General features: G+C 45.6%; 1 protein-coding gene across 2 annotated transcripts in view; it reads right to left on the minus strand.

Moving 5' to 3' along the window:
* The window catches only part of ERGIC3 (ERGIC and golgi 3), a 476,385-nt gene that overhangs the window by 264,961 nt on the left and 195,030 nt on the right, over window positions 1-16,394 (minus strand). For both annotated transcript variants that reach the window (XM_078652206.1, XM_078652205.1), the window contains exon 8: window positions 6,007-6,038. In XM_078652206.1, coding sequence (XP_078508332.1) covers window positions 6,007-6,038 — 32 coding nt within the window. The remainder of the gene's footprint in view (window positions 1-6,006; window positions 6,039-16,394) is intronic.

Here is a 16,394-nt window from a genome sequence, read left to right on the forward strand (position 1 = left end):
TGTTCTAGAAAGGCTGCAATTGTGGTGACCCCTAAAATCCATGTACGGCACACCTTTATTGAATATCGATGTGATAGGCGTTCGGTTTTGAAACATTGGTAATAAGCTTTCAAAAACGGTAGAATTCGAGGAAATCTTTTAAGTTTCCAAAACATTGAGGAGTTGGTCAGGCCACAATAGCGGAGACTTTTGACAGGTCCAGGAATTCTCCCATAAGTGAGACAATGCCGTATAAACACCATCTTGTAAATATGGAAATTACATTTTTCCAGCCTTGTGACTATCTCAAGTCAACACAGATGGCAGACTACGCATAACAGAGACTGCACTTTCTTGCCATTCAGAGGAGCAACGTTGACGTGATATTTCAATGTGCATGTTTCCACCCTGAGATTGTGATGCTTGTAATGATCCACACAACAGTGGCTTTCATATTCATAGGGTTGAGAAATCTTTTTCAGCTTTGCAGACTAATCATCAAACACTTACAAACTTGCCATAATTCCTCCCTAATGTTTCTGTTCAGAGAAATCAGGTTTAATTTCCTTTTCCAACCAGATTCTGTTAGGAAGCTTAAACAATTCAGGGTGCAGAGAATTGCCAAACTTCATTGAAAACAAAAAAAAGTGACCAGGTTACTCTTGTACCTAGAGTAGTACTCCATTTGGGATAGCTATATGCTTGTGCTTTATAAACAGTTAACATAGAAGTCAGCTGAGAAAAGTATGCCCACTCTGAAGCTTCAGAAATTAATACCAATGAGAAGATGAAAACACAAGGCTCCTAATGGAAAATTACTTACCTTTGTAAACGAGGTATCTGGTAGAGACAGTCTGGCCGCAGATTACTTAACTTGTAAATTCTCCCCAGGTGTAAGACTGGATCTGGAAATTTTACAGCAGTACCTCTGTGCACAGGGGGACAGCGGTGTACAGCTCCGTGATGACGTTGACTCCCATTGTGATGTCAGTGGAGCCGTACAAGTCCCCTCCGGCACATACGTTTCTTCTGTGAAACGTTCCGTGCCAGAACTCGAGCCACCATAGAAGCTGGCTGTGGAAACAGTGTGCCAAAAAGATCAAAAACCCTCTGAAACAATGATAAAGTAGCAATAAATGGAATTGCAACACCAGCCAAGGACTTAAAGTCAAAAAACAAATTAATTACTAAAGCAAAAGCTATGTGAAATCCTGTGCACTGATGTATAAACCAGCCTTGCAAAAGAGAACACCTTTCACTCCCTAATGGAAACAAATGGTATGGTAATACCAGAACAAGACCAATGAGGCAAGTCTACGTGGTTTGGTAAGTCATACCACTACACGAAACAGTGTTAACTGGAGATTAAAACCAGTACTAAAAAAAGGGGAATAACCCCTACATCATATGATGTTTGCAGAGCAGGGAGGATGGGCATGGCATTAATGAATCCGCAGCTAGACTATGTCTCTACCAGAAACATTGTTACTGAAGGTAAGTGACTTTTCCATCTGATAGAGACACCTAGCCGCAGATTCCTTAACTTGAATTAAATACCATAGCAATACCCACTTGGAAGAGGGTCTGCAAACTAATTCTACGAAAGTTCTCAAGAGAACCTACTGGTCGAAATTAACTAAGACCAGACCAGACAGAAGTAGGAATTAGATGGAAAAAAACGTGGCAATGATCACAGACAATGTAAATAGAAATGCAGGCACAGAAACGCCAAAGCCTCAAGGGAAACAGGAAAAACTCTGTCAGAAGACATCTGACAACAGTCAGACAATAGTATTTCATCTCAAACGGGTAAAAGAACCCTAAGAGCAGAAGAACCAGCCGGTCTAACCTAAAAAGAGACCAGCACTGGTAAGTAAAGAGAGATCTCCTGTAGGCACAGCAAAATGTGACTACAGAAAAGGAGAACAAGCTTCATCCATACACAACCATCAGCCATACCAGCAAGTACATGATCCAAAAGTAGAAGTGAGAAGTCATGAATTAAGAAGTCTGAAGGTGAAACAAACAGCAATTCAATGTAAGGTTTTCAATAGGAAAACCGTGAGAACTAGGGACTCACAATGGACCGCTGATCTAGAGAGAAATCAGCAGGAACAGGATGACCATAGTGAAAGATGCTATAGTCATTGTTTTTTTTTATAGCAATGGTGTCCAACAAACAAGCACAGTCATAATCATAGCTGAAGATGGATATTCATATTTTGTCATACGTAAAAAAACACTGACAGAATATAAGGGCCATGAGTCTGCAAGACCCCCAGACAAGGGATTACTAAACAAGGTAATGACGGAATATGAATAAAGAAGTCTCCATTGAACGGTCTTGACAGACAAAAAAATAAGCAGAAGGACTGCTAAAATCAAGATCTATCCTCGAATAAAAAGAATGACTGCCAGAGCGAACCAAGAGGCTCATTTACCATGTAACCCCATAGAGGTAGAATGGAAGAACAACAGTATATATAAATAAGCTGCAAGCTAAACAGATGTATCTAAAATCCAATAACAACTGTATCCCAAAAGAAAAGTAACGAATATATAGATATACATCTGACAGAAATATGTGTATTCACATATATACAAAACACCTAATCAAATCAGCACACGCATAGCCCAATGAATATGTATGCCAATATACGGACCCCATACATATAAGGCATACACTCACTGTCTCCTAACCAAAGAGAAACATATTTCTACATACTCTGAACACTCACAAAGAGCAGAATTATATCCAAAATGTACAATCAGAAAACGCAGTCTAAAAAAAGAATTATGCAGTCTAAAAAAAGAAAGGAGTTGGCGCTCCAAAACAGGACATAATAACATAACACTGAAGAAAGAGACCGAAAAGAGTCCTTCCTTCAAACGACTAAATAGCATTAGCACATCAGGAAATCAGATGAGGATCACTCAAAGAAGGAAGGGAAAAACTTCCACCCAATAAATGGTAATTGGCAGCACCTCCAAACCTAGTATTTTAAACTTAAGAGTGATAACGGTAACGTGTTCTCAACAGAAGAACACTAGAAAATATGTTTCTTTTAAAAAACAAAATCAACCAAAATAAAACACACAGGTGTAAGAGACACTCAAAATCATCATTGATGGATACACCTTAATCCTACAGGAGGAGCATGGCAACCCTGCAGGAATAAGAATTCCTTGATGCCATACCAATGAAAGGCATCAAGAATAAATACGTCGCAACCTGCAACGTTTGAAGAAAATCAACCTCCACATAAGCAGAGGAAAACACACTTCAAAAATAGAGAACTCAATGCTGTGTACCGTCACATTTAAGGGATACCATTTGCTGAATTAAGACAAGAAGTTAACAACAGAAACCATGAACCAAGAAACTAGTTCCAATTAAATAAAAGGTCCAGTCCTGCACCAACAGGGACCCACCCACACTTAGAGAAAGGAAAAAGTATTAAGCCTATTGCAAATACCTCTACAAGCAGGTAACACAGGTAATCAATCTCACATGAGAAAGAAACCATAGGATAAAATCTCTTGAGTGAGGATCTCCTCGGTAGAGATAAACGAAAAATCTATCTACGGGTAGGGAAAAAAAACACGTAGGTTTTCAAAGAAACACAACCTGTCATCGACAGCAAGACTACTCCAATAAAACAAGACCTGCAAAGGCAGGAACACCATATCCTGTGACGTTACACTGCCAAAAGCATGCCATAATGCAGTTTTGCCCCAAACTACAAACCAAGAGAAGCTTTCTACACAAGAAAGTTTCCCTTAAAATACAGGAAAAAGTTGAAAGAAGGGCAAAGGGCTAAATGTGTGAGCCACCTCGAATGTCCCTAAACCTACACAAAGCGACATCTGCATGGGCATTTAACAAATGAATGCCATCAAACTGCATGTCAATTAAAGCGGACTGGACTGCCTCTGAAAATCCAGCAGAATAAAGCCAAGCTCCTCGGTGTAAAGCCACAGAAGACGCCATGGCACAACCAATCCAATCAGTGGTGTGCATTCCACACCTAATGATTAACCTTGCCGTTTGTTACCCATCCAAAATCAAATGACTCAGTTCATTCCTATTAGCCTCTGGAAACTATGGCAAATATTGCCGCATCTAATTCCAAAAGGCATGACAAAAAAGTCCAAGAACGCTACTTGTGTTACTGGAACGTAAAGCTGCACTGGTAGAAAAGAACATACATTTTCCACAAGAGTCTTGCTTTCGGGAATCAATAGGAATATGAGGAATACTATACACATCTTGGGAAGCTGTAGCGACCTGAATCACGAAACTGTGTAGTGTCGGTTGACAAAGGCAGCAAGCAGTATCATTGGGGGCAGGGTGGTGCTTGTGGGCGATAGTACGGTCCACAGGTGCACCAGTATCAGGTCTAGCCCGTGCCCCCAGTAAAATATCACATAATGCCTCACAAAAGGGAGGCACTGGCCCAGTCCCTGACTGACCCAGATGAAGAACCTCAATGAGGAGGTCTGTAGATTTATCCACCAAAGGCAAATGTAGAACAGTAGCCACCCATTTTAACATAGGCTTCCAAGGCAAGGCCGGGGAGGAGGGGGGCGGGGGGATTGAAGGCTTGAATCCGGGGATGACTCTAACCCGCTTGCTTTGCCTAACTCAGCAATCCAGCTATCTATCGTAGGAGGATCTGTATGCACTGGATACACAAAAGGAACCCCTTCCTCATATCTTTCCACAAACTGTTCACCCACAGAACCATGAATTATCGGCTCCATAAACGATGTTGATCGACGCTGACATGACGCCGTATCGACCTCGGGATGAGAAGTGGAAAGGTATCAACAAAATGAGCTGAGGGGATGTTGATGCCTCAAAACTCTCAGCAGCTTTGTGCACCGACTTCAGTTCAGAGCCTTCCGGCGCCATCTAAACATATTCCGGAGGAACAACCAGAGTTGTCCCAGATTCAGTCGGCACCACAGATGTGAACTCTGAAGGGCTGTGCACCAGCATCACAGTGTCCAAAGGCCTATCTGCCGTCGACGATGGACCAGTAGGCGAAGAAGTAGTCATTGCACCCATCACATCTTTGGGGCCCGACGGTGCTCCAGTGGAAGGTGAGGGCCCGAATATGACAAAGTGCTTCGTAATACTCTTCCATCTAGGTCCGAGTCGCTCCGGCTCCAGGAAAAGTGCAGAAGCACAGGAGAGACTCTTGCATGAGTCCTCAGCATGAGGTCGTGAGGAGCCGCTTCACCCCACGTTGTGGGGCTAAGAAGCTCCGGAGGGCTGCAACTTCGATTGCTAACGACGACCATTACCGTGGGATGCAGATGGGGACTTGGACCTCTTCCGCCGTTCACTGGATGGAGAGCGACGGCCACAAGAACGACCTCTGGAATTGCTCAGTTGATGAACCGCAGTCACCCGACGTTTAGGAGAACTGGAAGTCCTCGATAACAGCGCCGCTGGGAGCTTCATTTGCCACTTCCGCAATGTCTTTGGTTTCAGCTGTTGGCAGGCGCTGCATTCTTCGGTGCCATGGTGCTCGCTCATGCACCACATGCATATGAAATGAGGATCCGTACTCAACATCTGTCGAGCACAAGACCCACAGGTTTTAAACCCAGAAGGAATAGGGAGCTGGCACACTGTTTCAGACAAAGAAACTGTAAAAACTGTTACAGCAGACTGAAAAACGGCCAGAGATACGCTTCCCCGGATCCGCATTACAGCTTAGAAAAGAAGAAACTAACGTCCCGCACCGAAGGGGACTTATATCGCTCCAATGACGTCACAACCAGAGTCAACGTCATCACGGAGCCTTACGACACAGTACCCGGCGTGCAGTGCTACTGCTAAAAAATGTCCGATCCAGTCTGATGCCTGGAGAAAATTCACAAGTTAAGGAATCTGCGGCTAGATGTCTCTACTAGATAAAGGAGGTAAAGCAAACAGTTCGATTTCAGTTGCAAATTCAAAACAAAAACACATTTATATTTAAATAAGGGTACATATGGTACTAGCAGCATACTTACATTATCAAGTCCAAAGCTCTGCAGGTCATGAACTGTAAAAGAAAAGAGAAAAAAAGTTTAAAAAATGAAGCAATACCTTCAGTATCTAATAACCACACTATTTAATTTATGAATAGGAACAATTGTGTATAATACACCTTGCCACATAAATTTTCCCAAAAAATGGAAAATGTAAAGCAAATGGTGTGCATGGTATTAGAACATACAATACTTCGCGTTCAAACTGGTCTATACACGAAGAAGTTTTCTCTCATCATGCAATAGAATTATTTGTAGGTGAAACCTCTCAGTACTACATAGTTATTACTGACCACAATCATCGAGGAATTCTTGGTCCCTATAGTATGGTTAAACACCCATTCTGAAACATTTCTGAGATTGATTTTACAGCATCTGGTTATCATATTACAGCCTGACATAACTAACTTACTGCATCATGATTTCCAGTGGGTACGTTTTTATGCTAGAAATGCGACTGATTCTGAAGGCCCTTAGTCGGCAGCCATCCTGGATGCCGACAGGATCTGGCTTTGATCCTTTTCTCCCTCCCTGGGGAGTAGTTCTATCTGTGCTCCCACCAGGAAGGAGGAAAGTTGTGTTCCCTGACTGAGCGAGTCACCGGGAATCTGCATGGTTCAGGATCCGGCAGATAGTGTCCCGAGGCCACTCGGAGGCTTGGTAAGGGGGGGACTGCACGTCTCCCCTTCCCAAAATAAAAAAATGGGACCGGGGTATGGAGTCCCCAGGGCCTTTCAATGTCCCATGAAGGGGTACCGGCACAGCGCCCATTAATTTAAAAAAACACTTCAGCCCCAAACCCTAAACAGACTCAGAGATGGGGCCGCACTCACCCCTCCACACCCACAAAATAAATCAGCCTAGAGGATGGGCTCCCATAGGCCTAAAAATGGCTCGGGGAGGGGAGCTGCACCGTCCCCTACCCATAAACAAATTACAGGCTTCGGGAAGGACAAGACAAAGTGAAGATATCTCATGAGTGCGATGGAGACTGACAATTGTAGTCTTTAAAGCGGAATGCGATCATTTGGCGCAGGTTCCTTTACAGAAGGTGGTTGCAGGTACGGTGGACACAAGCAGCCACTCGATTTGGTATGAAAAAGGACTGAGGTGAAGATTGGCCCTGATGAAGTTGCCTAGATTTTATTTTATTTATTTTGAAAGTTTTATATAGCGCGAACAAGATCTTTGCAGATATCAGAGCGCTTTACAAAAACAAGGGGTAAGAAAAACAAGAGAGTGTTTAACAGACTTTTTGAGCACAGAATAGCTGTAGGTAATAAATGGGTAGCAAAATAGGGTAGGTACATCAAGGAGCATAGTCGATCAGACAAAACAAATAGTACAAGTAGGTGCAGAGTCTCAAATAAATCCAAAGTAAATGTTCAGGTGAATTTAGCCATGAGGATAGCTTTTACTTCCTTCTTGAAAAATGCAGTGGAGGAGATAAGTCTGGTTTCTGGAGGGAGTGCATTCCAGATCCTGGGTGCCATTCCTGAAAAGGAGCGTTTATAAGTTTTTTCCTTCCGGAATCTTCGAGGTTTCAGAAGAAGATTTTTTGTCCTTCTAGTGGCTCTTGAGCCACCTGAGATTGTCAGCTTCTGAGTGAGGTAGCTGGGCGAGTTGTGGTGTACAGCCATGTGTGTCATGCAGGCGATTTTCAGATGGATTCTGGCTTCAAAAGGCAGCCAGTTCAGGAATTTTAAGTCAGGGGAAATATGCGAGCGTTTTTTGATCCAGTGATAAGTCTCGCTGCAGCGTTCAAAGAGGCTCTTAGGGGTGCGGTTGTTGATAGGGGGAGTCCGCAGAGGGCGACGCCTCCGTAGTCTATCCGAGGAATGACTAGGGCTTGTACTGCAGTTTGGAAGTCCTTAGCTGGGAGGAAGGGTTTAAGTTTCCTCAAAGTATTGATTTGGAAATTAGCTCCCTTAGTTGCCTTGCTGATATGATGTTGCATATTGAGATTGGCGTCAAGGGTTATGCCTAAGGATTTCGCGGAGTCCACGATGGTAGGTTGGACATTGAGTGCAGTTAGGTGCTTAAGCCATGTTTGAGTGGTGGAGATTTTCGCGGGAGGTGAGATCAGAAGGAACTCAGTTTTCAGAGCATTGAGTTTGAGGTGATTTTCGGCCAGCCATGATTGGGTGTTTCTGAGCGTTGAGTTCAGAAGTTTGATGTCTTCGGGGGATTGTAATTTGAGATAGAGTTGGGTGTCGTCAGCGTACATGTGAAAGTGTACATTAGATGCTTGTAACAAAGTGGTGAGTGGCTCCATGACTAGGTTGAACAATGTTGGGGATAGGGAAGATCCTTGTGGGACGCCTAATGTTACAGGCACAGGTGGGGACATCAAGTTGTTGCTCTTGAATTTCTGAGACCGGTTATGCAGAAAGGAAGTAAACCACATGAGTACAGTGCCTGATAGACCCATTCTGATATTTAAAAGCTCGAGTAAGTTCTCGTGTTTGACGGTGTCAAATGCTGAAGAGAGATCAAGTAGGATGAGGAGGCAGGTATCGTTCTGATCTAGGATTTGGAGTGCGTCATCAATTGTGTGTGTCATAGCTGTTTCCGTACTGTGTCCTGCTCGGAAGTCTGATTGATGAGGGTTGAGGAGGTCAAACTGATCAATGTGTTTTGTCAATTGGAGTTGTACGCATTTTTCCAACAGTTTGGCCAGTGTGGGGATATTGGAAATAGGACGGTAATTGTTTAGGTCAGTAGGGTCAGCTGTTGGTTTCTTGAGTATAGGCGTGACTTGTCCCACTTTGAGGGAGTCGGGGATGAGTCCTTGTTGCAGTGAACTGTTAATAATTTTGGTCCAAAGTGGGAGGAGCAATGGGATGAAGTCCTTTACAGCGTTAGCAGGAAGGGGGTCTGTGAGGTGATTAGAAGGTTTCAATGTACTGAGCAGTTTGCCAATTGTTTCTTCTGAGTAGGTGTCAAAGGATGACCATGCGGCATTGTTTTTTGGTTCAGTGGGTGTTATGCTGTGGGGGCTAGAGTAAAGGCTTACGTCATTGAGGAGATCGCTCCTGATGTTATCAGTCTTTAGATTAAAGAAAGCAGAGAAGTCTTCACAGGATGGTATATCGCCCATTGTGCTATGTGATTGTTGGGGTTGTTCCTTGGATTGTGTTTTGATTAGCTCAAACAGTTTTCTTGGCTGGTTTTTTGTTTGGTCGAGCTGGAGGCTAAAGAAATCTGATTTTGAGCGTTTGATTTTCCTAAAGTAGGCGTTTCTCTTTTTCTTAAGAGCTTTAAGGTGCAATGCCGAAGGGGCTGATCTTCAGGTGCGCTCTGCCAGTCGCATGGCACGTCTATCTTCGTTGAGTCTACCATCGTACCATGGGTTAGAGTTCTTAGTGGAGACTCTCTTCAGTTGCAAGGTGGCGGCCTCATTGATTATTGAGGTCATAGAGTTGAGGTAGTGGTCGGTCAGAGCTTGAACGTCTTAGGCGCCGGTAGGGGGAAGGAGGAGATTGCAGCTGGGGGAAGGTAAAGAGTTGGGGTTGAGTTTCTTCAGGTCCCTTTTCCAGACCTTGGATTTGGTGTATTGAACCGGGTTAAATTTAACTTTTTCATTGATGAAGAATGTGATAATGTGGTGGTCTGACCAGTCACAGGGTTGGATTAACCCAAGTTGGGTAGAGTCCTCTTTGGAGATGATAAGGTCGAGGATAGAGTCTTTGTCATGGGTGGGGCTATTGCAGATTTGGGTGAGGTCAAGAGCGTTGATGAATTTTTGAGACTATTTACCAACGCGTCATTGTGATAGTTCCAATGGAGATTGAAATCACCAAAGAAAATGTGAGTGTTTTGCCGTCCGGAATTGGTTGTGATCGTGTCCATGAGTTGTTGGGTGAAGATGAGGTTGTCCCCAGGTGGATGGTAAATGATGTGTAGAGAGCATACAGGTTTGCCCTCGCTGATGACATCGAGGCAGATGTATTCACAGGAGGTAAGAGAGGGGGAATTGACTCTAGTAACTGAGAGGTTGCTCCTATAAATGCATGCGATTCCACCGCCTGTCTTGCCGGTCCTGTCAAGTCTAATGATGTGATAGTTGGGGGGAACTAGAATGTCAATGATTGGTGTAGAAGATTCTGTTAACCAGGTTTCAGTGAGAATGGTCAGGTCAAAGTCCAGTGTTTTGATGAGATCAGCGATGTCGGAGGAGTGTCTAGGGGCCGATCTGCAGTTGAGTAGTGTGCACTTGAGCCGAGGGGTGATAAGGGAGGTAGAGGGTTCTAGAGTGAGGGGGACTTTTTTAAGGTTATTAGGGACGGAGCCTCTGTTGTTGTGTGTGGAGTGCCTAAGGGGGTTTGAGTGAATCGTGGGGATGGAAAGGTGTGTGGTGGCTATGTGGTTTTGGGGAACTGGGTCATATGAGCGGAGGAGGGTGCGTATGTCGTATTCCGAAAGTGGATTGATGGTACGTCGAGAGCGGTTGGTGGGATTGCGAGCGGGGATTGAGGTTCAGTGTGGGGAGTTTTGTGTGAGAGGGTGAGTAGGATGGGTGGGGGACCTGTTAGGAGAGGAAGTAGTGGTGGGTAGGGGGTGTCTGGGTTGTATAAAGAGTAACTCTTTGAAGGTGTGAAGATCCTCTTTGATTTGGAGGAGGGTGGACATAATCTTGTCCAGCGTGGGATTAGGAAAGGTGTTGGGGATGGGCACTGAGGGTGAGTAAGTGTCAAGGGTACTGGAGTGGGGGGGGAGTGGTGTGGTGGTGTTAGTGCAGGGGTTGGTAGTATTTGTGAGGGGGTTGGTGGTCTTAGGGGGAGTGAAGTTGGTGGGGAGGGGTGTGGTTGGATTAGGGTGGAGGTTGGTGGTATAAGTGAGGGGGTTGGTGGTAGGAGGGGTAGGAAAGTTGGGGGGGAGGGGTGTAGTTGGATTAGTGAGGGGGTTGGTGTTATTGGGGCGGGGGTTAGTGGTAGGAGGGGGAGGGAAGTTGGGGGATGAGTGTAGGCAAGGGGTGGCGGGGGTGCAGGTGTGGTAGTGGGGTCTGAGAATGGGGGGGGGAGATGGGATGGGAAATGGTCCTGTTGTGTGGAGGGGGAGTGGAGTTAAAGGAGGTGGGGTGTTCTGAGAGTCCAGTTGGTAGTGGGAGGGGAGGGTTATGGTGGAGAGCGGGGGGAGTGAGGGTGGGGTTTGTGTTTAGCAACGAAACATGTTGGCCTTTTGGCAAGTGAAAATGGCCAGATACATGCCTGCTTATTAAATTGAGGGAGCTCACAACATTGAATAAAGGATGTGCTGTATGTGAGTGATACCTCATTTTTAAATTTTGAGAACTTGGTTCTCTTTGCACGGTCAGAGACGAGTGAACACGGAGTGAGCCACAGAGTATCAGTGTTGTCTGTCACACACTTTTTTGTGTGACTTTCCACCTCTGTGGAATTCTAATACACACCTCTTTTTCTTTATTCTTTGTTAAGGCTACGAAAGCAACCGATGATGATAGCGTGGGAATACTGGCGAGTACCATTCAGCAGCCCTATGGGTTTGCGCACTTGAGGTGCTTGCTAGCCTTTCTCAAACTATTTTCTTTTTTTATATTTTTCTCACTTTCTCATATGTTGAGTTTGGCATATACATTGATGTGAAGGTTTTGTACCACGGTAGTATGTGTATTTGATGTGGTTATTGACAAATCTTTTTAAATTAGAGCAGCATGGGCTAATCAGTTTGTGGATTGTTGAACAGAACTGGGAATGTTTTTCCAACGATTGTCTCCCAGGAGTCTCAAAAGTTTGTGACGGACTGCTCTTGGAGGTCAGACCTAGCAGTGTTTATAATGGATAAAAACCACCCTTGCAGTGATTTTTATGATAATAATGGACCACTGGCTGTCCCTGTGGACTCAACTGACAGGGCAGCATAGCAGAGGACTGACAGAGCAGCATAGCAGAGTAGTTCCACCTAGTAATGTCCTGCAGGAGTTCTAAGACTGGTTTGTGTAGAGGGGTTTAGTTGGGCAGCATATACTTCTAGGGTGGAAGTGAGGGGAGGGAGAATGTTGGAGGGTGGGATGTTAACCCATGAATTAATTTAACGTTTCAGTTCAATACCCTATGTATCCATGTCTGAAACCCATCTGCAGATAAAGCCCAGCAAGCGTTGCTGGTTCAAAAACTGGCTAGCGAGAAAATACAGACACGATCAAACCCCCAAATTCGATCTCTCATGTCTGCTTTCATAACTATGTACTGGAACATCAGGGGGGACATCACTAGCGCACACCGGCTCCAGGAGGGGTCATAGCGCTACACTGCATGCTGCACGCTGCACCAACCTGCCAGACTCAACCACGCAGCGCCGCTGGGTTCCTGACGCTGTGACTGGACTACAGCTCCCAGCTTGCTCTGCATCATCACCGCTTCCTCTTCCTGTGGAAAGCGCCAGGAGGCGCACAAAAGGGAACAGCTCCCACAGAGGAGCGGGGGACATCACTAGCGCACACCGGCTCCAGGAGGGGTCATAGCGCTACACTGCATGCTGCACGCTGCACCAACCTGCCAGACTCAACCACGCAGCGCCGCTGGGTTCCTGACGCTGTGACTGGACTACAGCTCCCAGCTTGCTCTGCATCATCACCGCTTCCTCTTCCTGTGGAAAGCGCCAGGAGGCGCACAAAAGGGAACAGCTTCCTCCGCGTCGCGGACGCGCGCGGACGGCGCCGGGCGGAGCCCTGGCAGAGGGCGGGCCGTCTGTGGCCGTCTAGGGACGAGGAGGGACGGGACGGGCCACCCCCCTTATGCCCAGGACCGTGGACTTAGATTCAAAATGGGTAAGAGAAAACTACCCTCCCCTACTGTAGGTGGTACACCTAAGGATAAAGCCCCCAGGAAATCTAACAGCATTCTCTCCTTTTTGACCTCGGAGGTGGGGAAGTTGACTACTGAAATCGCAAGAACTGAACGCAAACTGGGGCTAGAATCATCGCTGAATAGCAAAGAGAGTACAAGCCATCTACAATCTGGTATTACATCTGTTCCCCTTGAACCAAAAATTGTTATTGCCCCGCCTAAGGAGGCTGCGTTTCCTCCCCACTCCACTACTGCTGATTCTAATGGGGCTACTCCCAAACTCTCTAGCTCAGCTCGAGTATGCAGACCATTAAATATAAAGCAGACAAAAAGACAGTATAAAAAAAGGAACACGCAGAATCACAAGGGAGGAAAGGGCACGGTGGGCTCACTGGAAAAGGCTATCAGAGACATGGTGGAAAAAGTCATTACTGACAAGATAGAGCCCACACTCACAAAAATAGCCTCAGATATCATAGACGTCTTACACCAGTGCGTCGACGGCATCTTAAGGAAATGTGAACGCCTGAATGTATGCCATACAACTGCCGAACCAGCTACTTTTGTTTTTAAAGGTAATATACCGGCGGATCTAGGCACTAAATGTCCTCAACCAAATTTTGGTAGTAAAAGACCAAGGGAAGATTCCCCAGCTGCCAGGAGTGCTGCATCCAACTTGCCCTCTGGACCAGCAACTACCACGATAGTCATTCCCAGTTTAACAGGAGTAACAAATAAGCCTGCTACTCCTGTTACTATAGGTCAACAGAACCTACCTAGCCCACCCAAGCCTGTTCGTCAACCTTTTATTAACTTACCTCCTGAGGCTGCTCCTTTTGTAGCTATTTTGGTAAATGTTCCCCCACTTAAGTCAGGTGAACAAGAACATCCGCCCCAATTGTTAGCAAGGACTAAGTCTTGGGCAAATTCGACCTGCTCAGGAGACAATGAAGTTTCCAATGCCATTGTCTCTGTTCGGCGGGTGGGCTGGATTGGGCGAACTAACAAAACTACTGATGGAGATTGCTTGATAATCAATTTCAATAATCCGGGAGAGGCCCGCAGATTACTTTGGGATGCTTCACCCCTAGAGGGTTTAATTGCTGGGCCCCGTGCAGTACCCTTGGGCTTTTTCTATCCTATACCTAAACCTCACCCTTACTTGAACTTAGGTTATGACCAAGGCAGGGGATTTGATAGGACACCTAGTTTGCCCTCACATCCTGTTAACACTCGACCAGAACCAGACTATAGCTGGTCCACGATTAATAGGTTGAATAATCATAAGGTGGTCACATACACTCCAATGTCCCTTAATAGCCCTTTAACCCTGCATAATAGATTCACGCCCTTGGCTCAGGCGGTTGAACATAATTGACGCCCAGCCATTAACACCCCTATGCTCAGACAATCTATAGGGAACTGTCCCCCTCAAGGAGTTCCCAGCAGAAAGCCTAAACTCATAAGCTGGAATATAGCCGGCCTTCGCTCAAAAAGGGAGGACAGTGTTTGGCTGAACCTTCTGAACCAACATGACATCATAGCCCTGCAAGAAACTTGGGACCGCAACAACAATTTCTGGGTTCCGGGGTTCACATCCTACTTTGTCCCAGCGACCAGATCTGCCAGTGGAAGGGACAAAGGGGGCCTTATGATCCTGACTACTGTCCAACTGGCGGGAACTGTTAAACAAATAACCACTAACTCCCCCAACTTCTTGTGTCTAGAGATCAGCTCAGCCAATGGTAATAAATATATCCTTATTAATTTTTATAATTCTGTAGTAGATGGACACTCCACTGAGCATCTCTGTTCCCTACAGTCCTTTTTGATTAATTTTAAAGAACGTCAAACCTCTTTGTTGCACATTATAATTATGGGGGATTTTAACACGCATCTCTGTAGGCTTTCCTGCCACATTGAAGACACTGACTGCCCTACCTCAGGCGATTACCAACATTTTGAACACAACCCCAAAGGATTGGCATTAGAAAACCTCCTTGCAAACGTTGACCTCTATGAACCAGGGTTCAATGCCTACAGTGAAAGGGTTATGACATACAGTGCTAGAAACTCCGAATCCATCATTGACTACATTTTTGTTTCCCCTGGATTATTAAGTTGGGTCGTCTTTTACAACGCAGTTGTGGCTGCGTTTAGTGACCACAACCCAGTCATCCTTGAGCTTGCCTGCTCTGCGGGCCTACTCAAGGAGGGAACAACAAAAATGCCCGCGCAGGTTGTGCGGCCCACGGACCAAGGAAGAAGGCTGAAGTGGTCCAAAGTAGTTCCAACTGAGTTTTTTAACACTCTAAACAGCAAAGCCCGCAATGAATTAGATATCTGCCAAGACAACTCTAAACAGGGGGAGGATGTAATCACTGCCTTTGATACCTTGTGTGCTTTAGTTTCTGATGAACTCACAGTTAAACCCAGGAAAAAGACTCGATCGACCAAGGGCTGGTTCAACAAAGCCTGCTCGAAAGCACACACTTGCCTCCTGAACAAACTAAAAAAATCACCTAGGGACAGAAGGGAAGTTGCCAGACTAAGAAAAGAATACTATAATATTATTCATGAACGTAAAGAAGCTCTTAAAAAGGATGCATGGGCCTCACTAATGGAAAAGGCCACCTTAAGAGACAGCACTAGCTTCTGGGCTATTATAAACAATCCCCTGTTTTCTGGAGAAGCGAATGATATCCTAGAGGCCAACATCAGTGAGGAGGATTGGTTAGCTCATTTTAAAATTATCTATGGGAGTGACCAAATATGTGAAACACCTACTATCCTCAAATCTAATCCCCTCAAGCCAGCACTCTCCTTTAATATGGTAGAAGTTGAAAAAGCCATAACCAACACAGTAGGGAAGAAAGCGCCAGGCCCAGATGGCGTCCCAGCCGACATGTTCAAGGCCAACGTCTCCTTTTGGGCAAACATCCTGACCAATGTCTTCAACGCCGCCATGAAACATAGCCTGCCTGTCTCCTGGTCACACGCCACCATCATTCCAATCTTCAAGAAAGGCCAGAGGGGAGACCCGAGGTGCTACCGCCCCATCTCACTTATCGACTCGTCTTTCAAAATCTTGGGGAAAGTGATACTGGCAAGGATCGACGAATGGGCTGCCAGTAATAACATCTTATCAAATGCCCAATACGGGTTTCGTAAGGGAAGAGGGACGGAGGATCAGTGCCTCAACCTACATCTGATCCTAGGCAAATATACAGTGGCATCCAGAGGATCAATCTACCTAGGGTTCATGGACCTGTCCACAGCCTTCGACCTAGTGAATAGGTCCAGGCTGTGGGACATCCTTTTGGAATTGGGGATGGACCCTACCTTGGTTCATTTTCTGGCTGAGGCTCATCGGGACCTAGAAGCGTCCATCAGGATGACACAGGAAGGAGCCTGTACAGCTGGATTCAAGTCTACCAGAGGGGTGCGACAGGGGTGTATCCTCGCCCCAATGTTATTTACACTTTATATTAACCACCTTGAATCCACATTGGAGCTGGCAACACTCGACGTCCCACGTTTTGGTGGACTGACCACTCCGGT

This window comes from Lissotriton helveticus, chromosome 7 (genome assembly GCF_964261635.1).
Source record: "Lissotriton helveticus chromosome 7, aLisHel1.1, whole genome shotgun sequence".
NCBI lineage: Eukaryota > Metazoa > Chordata > Amphibia > Caudata > Salamandridae > Lissotriton > Lissotriton helveticus.